The sequence below is a fragment of the Colias eurytheme genome, chromosome 25 (genome assembly GCF_061535395.1).
Source record: "Colias eurytheme isolate Ceu_HAF_F1 chromosome 25, ilColEury1 Martin Lab GWU primary, whole genome shotgun sequence".
Taxonomy (NCBI): domain Eukaryota; kingdom Metazoa; phylum Arthropoda; class Insecta; order Lepidoptera; family Pieridae; genus Colias; species Colias eurytheme.
Genome location: NC_143004.1, coordinates 8,337,211 through 8,348,938, shown reverse-complemented (window position 1 = coordinate 8,348,938; position 11,728 = coordinate 8,337,211). Strand labels below are relative to the sequence as shown.

At 35.4% G+C, this 11,728-nt stretch overlaps 1 protein-coding gene across 1 annotated transcript; it reads left to right on the top strand.

Moving 5' to 3' along the window:
- The first annotated feature begins 3,366 nt into the window (after nucleotides 1-3,366).
- On the top strand, nucleotides 3,367-10,840 carry LOC149897798 (myrosinase 1-like). Its single transcript, XM_090116541.1, has 11 exons — nucleotides 3,367-3,398; nucleotides 4,200-4,300; nucleotides 5,508-5,655; nucleotides 5,897-6,063; nucleotides 6,655-6,915; nucleotides 7,234-7,319; nucleotides 7,651-7,798; nucleotides 8,488-8,645; nucleotides 9,734-9,886; nucleotides 9,994-10,085; nucleotides 10,732-10,840. Exons 1-11 carry the CDS (start codon nucleotides 3,367-3,369, stop codon nucleotides 10,838-10,840), a joined length of 1,455 nt encoding a protein of 484 aa, XP_089972667.1.
- Nucleotides 10,841-11,728: the final 888 nt, after the last annotated feature.

Genomic DNA, 11,728 nt, shown 5'->3' with positions numbered 1-11,728 from the left:
CTAAGCAAAGACGTAACTATATATTATCTATTTATATACCTAATATTATGTTACCTAAAAAACCGAAAAACGCTTAGTGACCGACCGAAAAAATAGCTCACAAATCAAAATTCACCATTTTTGTCGAATAACAATTCACTAAAAATGGAGTACCGTACCCACGTGCACCTGGCTACGCTCCTATTTAATGTTTTAAAGTACAGAGTGCCTGTGTATTTGTACGATAAACTGAAATGGCTGGCGGATCATAATACAGCCTACCAGACTCGTCACGCAGGTTCTCTATTAGAAATACCTCTTCACAGAACATCCGCATTTAGGGGGAGTTTTAGATTTCAAGCTTCAAAATGCTGGAATGACCTACCGCCGCCTATTCGTTCCCAACAAAGCGTATTATCTTTTAAAAACAAACTGAAGTCTTATCTTCTCGACATTCAAAAGCGCAATCAGAAATTTTAACCCCATCCAATTGCCTTTTATTGATTAGTTTTTTGTTTCAAAATATGTATACTCACTTATACAAATTTCATATATATATGTATGTATCAAATTCTAAATATATTATATTAATGACTATTATTTAAATGTAAGTATATTAAATTTTATGTGCACAAATTTAAATTTAATTTAATACACAATATACGTATATTATTCATATTCATTTACTTATTATATTTATAAAGTATATATCGATTAAATTATATTTAATACAGTTTGCATACCGAACGGAAATGCATCCACTGTCAATAAGACATCCTAAGGCGGCCACTGAAAATCAGTGATGACACACTGAGTGGTTGGCCTAATTATGGCATATGTATTTTTTTTAAGTTCCTTTTTTTCATCTATATTGTATCTTTTTTTTTCATAATATTATGTCCATAATAAAGTTATTTCATTTCATTTCAATTGTTTCAAGTGATAAAGGCCTGTGTTATGGGAAATCAATTAATATTCAACGTTTCACTGTAAGTAGTGACTATTTAGTAGTTATCTTACCATAAGTTAGCAATTGAATCTTGTATTCACTTACCTTAGTATTCGATAGCGAGTAAGCATACGATCGAAACTGTATTTCTCGAGAGAATACGTGATGATACGTATGGTCCAAGATCCCAGACCAGTTACGTATACTCATGGTTGAGTAATTTTTGTGTCCAGGGGACATTTAGTCATTGCAATTTGTCTGACTGATTACATATAACATTGTAATAGTTATCATAATAACATTACAAACAAATCAGACATTTAAAAATAAAGTTTTGGCTCAGGTGGCGAAGGTGTCAGTGGTAGAGCTCCACAAACAATCAGATATTAAAAAGTACACTAGAATCTACTGTGAACCGAAGTGTTACGGCTCATGAATATATTTTAATGTTTTAATTATTATTTTGTCTCCGCTTCTATTAGAGATTATTAAAAAAAAACTAACCTTGCGAAGCCGCAGCGGGCAGCTGGTTAAATATAAGATATACCTTTGAAGGTACCTATATCGTTTACCTAAAACATATTTTCATGCATATCATGATTATCATCCTCGAATGGGACTTCGCAATCAATAAATGCAACTACATAATAAAAATGTGTGCGTGTACTAGTGTAGGTACACAAGTAAGAAGTGAAACTTCTTTATGACCTTATTTTTCAAAAAATAATTTACTATATGCTACTTTACAGAAATACGTCGAATAACGCGTGTTAGGGATAAGAAAAAGATGGCGCGTAACGGAAAAATGTCACGCGTAACGAAAAAATGTTACAGTAAATTTTTTTCCAACCCCGATAAAGAAGTTTTAATTCAAAAATTTCATGTCATTGTTGAGTTATCACACCTAATCATCCTACCACCTACTAATCCTTTTTTGTTCACAACAACCTTTTTTCTGGATAATTAAAGCTACTTAATCGATGATGATAATGACTGACTATGAATAGATATCTTTAGATTTATAGTTGTATTTTTTTATTATTAAATAGTCAGAGAATTGTGTTTAGTGTGTGTTTACAATTTACTTGACGCAGGAAGTCACCTCTTCGAGTTAATCTTAATTCTATAATCTATTCACTCACCTCTCGACGTTATCTATGGTTATCTTATCCGCCCGTGTCTTGCCAACAGGTGAGGTGTATTCAAAACTGCATTGATATCAATAAAAATACGTTTTATGATAAGTCCCTTTTTTGGTATGTGAAGGCACTTATTTTAAGTAGGGTAGATATTGTTTTCGGTACTTATAAATAATAATTCCTTCTCTTTTGTACTAATTGTAATACACAATTATAATATATTCCTGTGGACAGACATACAGACAAATTTTAAATTGTTTTTATTTAATTTGTCGCAAGGCAATTGTTTTCATAATCATGAATAAAACCGGCCAAGTGCGTGTTTTAATTCGCGCTATGAAGGGTTCCGTAGCATAAGATAAACAACTTCCCGTTTACTGTTTAGGTGTGGAATCCTAAAAAAAGCAGTTTTTGCTGACTTAGAGACTTAGAGTGTAAAATTCGATACAAACATTTTAATTGTTTTAAACAAGTCGCAATTTTAGTAATAATGGACCCAATATATGTATATAGTGAAGTCCCATGTCCCCTAGTGGGGTAAGGGGCAGATGCATTATACATCTGTTTCACTGATCGATTTTCTTTAGGGACAAGTAGGTGATCAGCCTTCTGTGTCCTACCAGACTTTTTTTTCTTCGTCTCCACCGGGAATTGAACCCCCCTCGGTGCTACGCTCACGCGTACCAAGGAGGCGGTCAATATATATCAAGGTATCTATTGTTATTAGTATTAAAAATACCATCCCTTAAAATTCGCTAGGAGATCAAATAATTAATATCTAATTTCTTATAACAGCTTAGGTAAATCAACTTTTGTATAAAAATAAACTTGAAATATCTACATTTTCCATGTGCTAATTTGATTTCTCATTATTTTTATTATTAAGCTATTGCATAGCTTCTATCGCGGGCCAAGAGCGCGGGGACCGAATCCAGAAATTCCGTAACGAAAAACCTCACGCTCCCCACGGGGACGGGCACGGAGGTGTGGCCTGAAGGCATACTATGCAATAGCTTTACCGCGGCAGTCCCCGAGTGCCACACGTCGTTTTTCTTCATCAGCACAATTTCAAGTAGATATTTTTTGTTGACAATACATCATATTAGAGTTGTAAACCTAGTACTTACGTCTCTGATCCGATAGAAATCAAATATTATCGCCAAATTTTATCACTCTGACTCGATTGTTTTTCGTTTTCAATATAAGTAACAGATTTCTTATTTATATCAGAACTACTTGCTTTTAAACACAGTCTCTTCAGAGAAATCTCTGAAGAACTAGAGTTTAATAAAATTTGTCATGCGTGCTCTTATACTAGTATTTGTTATAAGGTAAGTGAATTTATATTTATTTTCTTTTGAACTTCTAGATATAACATCCAAGATAGGTATTTTTTTATTTCATAAATTATCTACAAATCTCTGAAGAATTTTATAATTTAGTTATTCGAAGAATGTTAGTTTATTTTAAGTTATCTTTAATAATTAAAAAAATCTCCAATATTTTTTTCTCTTCATATCAGTATGGAGCCTATGGTATCTAGCAACGTGTTTTGGACCAATTCAACTTTATAATGGCATTTAATTTTAAGTAAGAGCAAGATATTTAAGTGTTAGCACTTTTTTTTTTCTTTTTCAGCCCGGTTAGTTTAATCCAAAGTTGGGTATAGGCCTCTTCATGTGCACGCCATTCCTTTCTGTTCGTCGCCACTCGCATCCACTTTCTTCCCAAGATCTTCACTATGTCGTCAACCCATCTAGTAGGCTGACGGCCAACTTTTTTTTGTCCGGTCCAAGGACGCCATTCTAGGATTTTGTTGGTCCACCTGTTGTCACTTAATCTGCAGATATGTCCCGCCCCAGTGTTAGCACTGATTATTATTAATTTAATAAAATTAGATTAAACAACATTACAATGCTATTAGTAACAAAAAATGGTCCAGCCCTCATAAGTGATACATTTTTTAAATAAAAAAGCGGGCAATCGAAATTGTGGTTTGCCCGGTAACGAGCGATCACCACCGCCCATGAGCTTTCATAAATCACAAAAATATTTGTGAAGATGTTGCCGGCCTTAAAAATATTATTTCACTGGGAACAAATATAGTTTCTTGATGTTTTATTTGGTTTCAGTGCACTGACGCTGACATGTTCAGCGAAGAAGTTCCCGGCGGGCTTCAAGTTCGGAGCGGCCACTGCGGCTTACCAGGTCGAGGGCGCTTGGAACGTGAGCGGTGAGTACCTACACAGCTTTGTGATACGTCATAAAAAAGGAGGCTTGAAGGCATGCTATGCAATAGCTTTACCGCGGCAGTCCCCGAGTGCCACACGTCTTTTTTTTAAATAAAATGAGTCGGACATCGTTCCATATAATATTCTAATAGGTACTATCTACTACTATCTATCGCCTAATAAGTATTTTTTTATCTAAAATGGATCAATAAAAATAATAATTCATTTATTAAATATATCCACATTATTAAAATTATCGTGTATCGATTAATCGATAAGGCCCAGAAACTGATTATGTATTTTTAGAATAGTAAGAATACAAAGAAATAATTAAAATAGGTTTTAATAAAGATTTATATATAAGTTATATAGTTTCAAATTTTCACCGAAACCAATTCAGTAGTTTAAAAGATATTTGGAAAATACAAAAAAAAACCGCGAGGCGATTGTTGCGCGAAGCAGCTCGGTCAGTGTTGACGTGCCACGCGTTTTCGCTTATAAAAAAAATGCAAGTTCATTATAAGCCTAATGCCACTCCTGCATGAACTTGAAATACAAATTCGCTTTTTACAGATCAGATAAAGCACATTGCTATATTTAATTTTTGTGATAAAACCACTTCAAATATATCTGTTAAGATTACGAAGAAAAAATTGCAGTTCTCTTATCATGTGGTATGTTTATACTATCATTTATGATGCCATGGCACGTGCATTGCACTAAATAATACTATATTTTTATACGTAAACCGGTCTAATTCGCCTGTAAGAGATTAACGATATCTCTTCATAAACTTCGGTAAAAATAAATTATCTCTTGTCATACCTACCGAATAAACGTATTAACTTCATAAAAATTGACCACAATTCAAGAATACGGCAACTTACACAGACATTTTAAACACAAATTATAGACAGACACACAGTCTGTTTTATTAAATAATTAACGAAATAATACCTTCACCCTATAGGTAACCTTTGCATTTTATTTTGATACTAGCTGTTCCCCGCGGTTTCACCTGCATTACTCCGCTCCTGTTGGTCTTAGCGTGATGAATAAATAGGCTATCTAACACCCAAAGAATTTTTCAAATCGGACCAGTAGTTCCCGAGATTAGCGCGTTCAAACAAACAAACTCTTCAGCTTTATAATATTAGTATAGATTAACGGCTCCTTGTCTTAAAATTATTTTCCACTAATAACTTTCAGATAAAACCCCAAGCATATGGGACACATTCACGCACGATAAACCACATAAAATTCTGGATGGTTCCAACGGAGACATCGCCTGCGACTCCTACCACCTCTGGGAGACAGACATACAGCTGGCTAAAGATTTAGGACTGCACTTTTATAGGTAAATGTTACATTAATTAGATACTAAATTAATAAATTATTATTAAAGAAACTATTAACTTACCAATAAACGTTTAAAGCTTTAAATTAAATACTCATAAGGTAGGTATAGAAACGCAAGATGAATTTAAAATGACAGATTTTAGGTCGCCAAATAATATGTCGTCATACCTTCAAAATCTATCGAAACATATTATAAAGAAAGAGCGAAGTCCTTTTATAATATAATTTTTATTTTATAGATTTTCCTTATCATGGACACGTCTCCTGCCCAACGGTTTTGCCAACAAAATAAGCGAAGATGGTGCCCGATACTACAACAATCTGATCGACGGTTTGTTAGCGAACGGCATAGAACCCATGGTCACTCTCTACCACTGGGACTTACCACAGAACCTGCAAGATCTAGGTGATTTCATTTAGATTTAAAATAAATAAATACATACATATATAATTTGACTTAGGTACCATAGATACTACAGGATCAAAAATCAAAATAGTTAAAATACATAGACAAAAAAATATAATGCAAAACATAGGGCGTATTCAGAAAGAAAACTTGAAACTTATAAGCGCTTATAGGCGCTTATCGGCGCTTATCAGCGCTGGTAACCCGCGCAGGAAAATATATAGTTCCAACAAGTTTCAACAAACTTGTCGGCGCCGATCAGCGCTTATAAGCGCATGTTCATATATTTTCCTGCGCGGGTTACCAGCGCTTATAAGCGCCGATAAGCGCTTATAAGCGCTTATAAGTTTCAAGCTTTCTTTCTGAATACGCCCCTACAGAACGAAATAAGAACCAGAACAGAAACAATGCTATATCAAAGGAATAATAAAAAAATACCTTTACCAGTATAAATCAGGATTTATCCTGGAACTTATTATTTTTATAAGAAATATCTTCGATAGAGTAAAACCTATAAGTTATTCAGATATTAAATATATCTATGTATTCACAAATAATTTTACTTACTTATATAGTTAAAAAAACTTGCAGGTGGCTTCACCAACCCTCTCATAGCGGAATGGTTTGGCGACTACTCCCGTGTGGCCTATACCCTATTTGGTGATAGAGTCCAAACCTGGACTACCTTCAACGAACCTGTAGTTATTTGCGATGGGGCTTATGAAACCGGTGCTCTGGCTCCAGGGATAGTCAGTCCAGGGATAGGCAATTATATATGCGCTAAAAACCTTATGGTTGCCCATGCGACGGCGTATAGGATTTATGATGAGGAATTCAGGGCGAAGTATGATGGTAAGTCAGGAGATAGAGATTTTGTTAATTCGAAAGCAAGAAGGAAAAAACATTAACTTACTATATCTACCTTCTATCTACGTACAAATCTTCTCTTCTTTGATTGTCACAACGCGTTGAATTCGATTTGTATGACTGATAGAACACGAATTCTGCTATTCGGTTTTTCTATGATTGTAGTGTGCACGAATTCACCGTGTATTTTTTTACTGTGACTACAAGGCGTTTTGATCTATTTTTTCGTCCAATGAAACATAATATACATAAAACATTCGGCAATTTTGTATTATTTTATACTAATAAATATTCAAATTGCAGGTAAAGTGGGTATAGTGAACCACCACGTATGGTACGCACCACATTCTTCTGAACATGAAGAGCTCACATTCCTCGCGAGACAACTCGTAAGTATTACAATCAGATAATAAAATATGGCATAAGAGCAGATGTTTCAGTAAGGTCGCGGAAGAATTCCAACCAATACCCGCGGCCCCATCATTAAAGCGGCTCGACGGAACACAGTGGGGGTTTTAGTCGGTAAGAATCTGACATAACCCACGGCTCCTTCCCCGGGGGCCGTGGGTATCTTTGGAAGATTTCCCCACTATAAAAAAAAAGATGTTTCAGTAAGCCATTTCACAAAGTTTTGCTTTGAATATTGTCCGAATTAAATATGAAGTCATAAATCATAATCTTATATTTTTATTCGAGTAAGAACTATGCTTGTTAATTCAGGGCTTCTTATACTCCCACCCCATATACTCTGAATCGGGTGGGTGGCCTTCCAGCATTGAGTCTTTCATCACAGAGAAGAGTGAGAAGGAAGGATATACTACGTCCAGGCTGCCTAGCTTCACAGCTGAAGAAATCGAATTTATCAAAGGTAAATAATAGAAGTTAGTTTTTTATCAGAACTATGTCGTCTTAGGCGATTAACACACGGCACCGCGCACCGCGGCGGTTGGCAGTGAATCCCTACGAGGAACGGACCGTTCGACCGCGCGGTCGGGCGGTGTATGTGTGTTTGGTATCAACGGATTTAATAGAAGCCAATGCAACTTGAGAACCGCTTCACCGCCAACCGCGGCGGGACGCGGCACCGTGTGTTAATCGCCTTACATATTGTAATTTGTATGCTTTGCGTTTTTAATCGCATCTTTGTTCTATCTCCATGGGAAATCAAGCTCTACATTTTGAAGTTTAAAAAATCGGTTGAGCATGTATCTGTCGTTGCCATATCGTAGATTTGCTCATTTCACGAAAGGATTGATCATTTCGTGAAAAGGTCACATTTCATGATGTGGCCAACATAGTTAGATCACAAAATCGCTTTTAGTGTTCAAGATTGAAATAATACTTGTTTGACTTGAAAGAGAAATGTCTAGAGAGAAAATATACATTCTCTTTCAACCTGTGTTCGTCCACTGTTGGACGTAGGTCTCACCCATGGCACGCCACTTAGCCCTATCGTTGGTTTCTTGCCGCCAGTTTTTCCCTGCTATCTTACGCAAGTTATCGCTCCATCGTGTCATGGCATTAGGCATATAAAAAAAACTTATCATAATATACCAGGTACCGCAGACTACTACGGCATAAACTACTACACATCCCGCTTAGTGCGAACCGCTCGCGCGAACAGCACCCTCACGTGGCCGACCAACGGGCAAGTTGACTTGCAAGTGGAACTGACGCGGGACCCGAGCTGGCAAGCCGGTGTGGAGTGGTTGGTGGTGAGTTACATCACACAGAGTATATAATATGTATAAATATTTATTTAAAATTATACAGGGTGTCCCAATGTTGGTATACTAAGCTCAAAGGAGGTTATAGTTTTGCATACGCTGAGTACGTAAAAAATACTTATAAAATTCCAGACGCATTTTTTTTTTCAAATAGATGAATTCTTAAAACTCTATGTGTACACCCATAACAAGCAACCCGCCCAACTTTGCCACCAGCACGTGAGCTGTCGTATAGGATTATGTTTCATAGACAAAATGCTCACATTAGAGAAGCGGTATTTGCTGGCTGCGAAGCTAGAGAAGAAAACATGGATTTTCAGGAAAAATTTAGCAAAAAATTTTGTTGTTTAAGTATTATTACGTGATCAGTGTATGCAAAACTACAAGTTCCTTCGCGCTTAGTATACCAATAGTGGGGCACCCTGTATATGTATGTTTATCAGCCATCTGGTTTCCATAACACAAGCGAAAGCTTAGTATGGGATAGATCGTGCCGTGTGTGAAAATTGTCCTGTAATATTTATAGACACCAGGCACAACACACTACTACAGTATACACTACTACACACCTCGCTTAGTTAGTTTATAAAGTTAGGCATCCCCGGCATATATCCACGCGTGAAGCATAATTCAGCTAAACACAAAATGGACTGTTTTGTCCTCTGCTTTATTTAATGGAAATTTGAGCATGATTTTCATGAGCATGATCTAGATGTTAGCGTGATTAGAGCGTGTTTCGATGAGATTTCCACATTGACTAGGAATTATAGCTTTTTCTAAACATTATCACATACTAGATTTCCGCCCGCGGCTTCGCCCGCGTTTTCAAAGGAAAACCCGCATAGTTCCCGTTCCCGTGGGATTTCCGGGATAAAACCTATCATATGTGTTAATCCAAGTTACCCTCTATATGTGTGCTAAATTTCATTGTAATCGGTTCAGTAGTTTTTACGTGAAAGAGTAACAAACATCCATACATCCATACATCCATACATCCTTACAAACTTTCGCCTTTATAATAGTATATTAAGATATTAAGATAAGATTAAGATTTTAACACCAATTATCATTCCCAGAGCAATCCCCCCGGTCTCCGGGCGCAGTTAAACCTGATCAAGGAGCAGTTCGGTGACTTGGAGATCATCATCACGGAGAACGGCTTCTCCACCGCCAGCGACGAGCTGGATGACGTCACACGCATACAGTACTTCAAGGACCATTTGGAACAGGTATGTTAATGTTAATGTTACTCTTAATGTTAATGTTACTCTTAATGTTAATGTTACTCTTAATGTTAATGTTGCTGTATAACTAAATGTATAATGTATGTGTGCAGGTGCTGCTAGCGATCACAGAGGATGATGTGAACGTGACCGGCTACACCGCGTGGTCACTCATTGACAATTATGAATGGAATAGCGGTTATACGTAAGTCCGATTTGTTTTTTATTTAAGTTATTACTTACTCTAGTATCTATTTACATTAATAGTATTTTATCACCGGTATAAAATGTAATTAAAATTAAACCACTATATTTATCTAAGTACATACTTACACATTCTTGGCTTGAATAATCCTTTTTTTTATCCCTCTAAAATAACAACAGCATTTTCTTGGTACTTGGAGGTAACTTTTAATAGAATAAGAATAAAATAATTTTTATTAGGCACACCAAATTACCACCACCAACACAAACAAAAAAAAAAGAAACAATATAAAAATACACTCTTAAATATAATCTAACATAAAAATTAAAACTAAGAATATGATTTGTGTGGCGACTGGCGACCTAAAGGGTAAGGCCGCTCAGCTTATGCTATGCCGATATGGTCAGCATAGCGCTGGTTTTCAGGGCCCCACCAGACAACAAAATGCTTAAGTCTAAAGTGTCTCTCTCTGTTGTTAGATAATAAAACAATTAATTAAGAAATAAAATAATTATATATGTTTGCATGTATAGAATATAATATATTGCTTTTGTGTCAATATTTGAGCAATATATCAACTTACATAATAACATAAATATTCTGATTCAAGTTATAATTCAACTCTAATACTATATTACATTTCCAGGTCCAGATTCGGCATAGTACGCGTGGACTTTTCGGACCCGCTTCGCTCGCGCACGCCGCGCGCTTCCGCTTACTACTACGCTGATGTTATCCAACATCACTCACTTTAAACTTTAAAACATATAATACTAGCAAACCTGGCGAACTCCGTTTCGCCACCAGAAACACCTTTTCTATGCTATAAACCTCACGAAGCCCGAGACCTTTCCAACGAATGCAAAACCGTGGAAATCGGTTCGTGCGTTCTGGAGTTATAGCGTCAGGAAGGGAAACCCGACTTTTTATAAAGTAGATTATGGAAAAAGAAAAATAAAATTACATCCATTACATATTGAAAAAGAAATTGGCTTCTTGTGGTATTGTGATGTTTTGTTACTGTTGTTGTTATATTTGTAGAAATTATTAATAAATTTTGTATGCATTATTCTTTAGTTTCATTTTATTTAAAGATATTTTTTATGATTATTCCCCACTGATAATATTATTATAGTACTGATTCTCTCCATAAATTAATTTTCATGATGGAATTGTAAGATAGAAACAATCTAGTAATACATTATTTTAATATTTTAGGTAGATAAAGTACCTAAATAAGTAAATTTCAAATGGTAGAAACTTCGGTTACCTTTTTGTAGAAGTTTTATATCAGGATGTACCAAACGTTGAGAATTCATCAAATCCTAAATATAAATTATAAATCAATACATATCTACGCCTAAAACCCATCATTCCATACATTTACTGATTGAACCTACAAAAAAGTGACTTTTAACAAAAAATCGATATTTTCACAAAATACCGATTTTACACGAAAAATCGAAAAAAATATTTTTCTACCTTCTAGCTACTTTCCCATATATTTACTGACCAGTAAACCTTCATAAAGCGATTTTTCACAAAAAAATCGATATTTTCACAAAAAACCGATTTTTCACTGAAAGATACTTTTTACCTTCTAGCTAATTTCCCATAAATTTACTAACCATTGAACCTACAAA

Bases quoted from the DNA above. Each gene is read 5' to 3' on its own strand.
- LOC149897798 (XM_090116541.1), top strand. From the start codon at position 3,367: ATGCGTGCTCTTATACTAGTATTTGTTATAAG. The intron at 5,656-5,896 runs GTAAATGTTACA...TTTATTTTATAG, and splicing joins TTAGGACTGCACTTTTATAG to ATTTTCCTTATCATGGACAC. The intron at 9,887-9,993 runs GTATGTTAATGT...GTATGTGTGCAG, and splicing joins TCAAGGACCATTTGGAACAG to GTGCTGCTAGCGATCACAGA.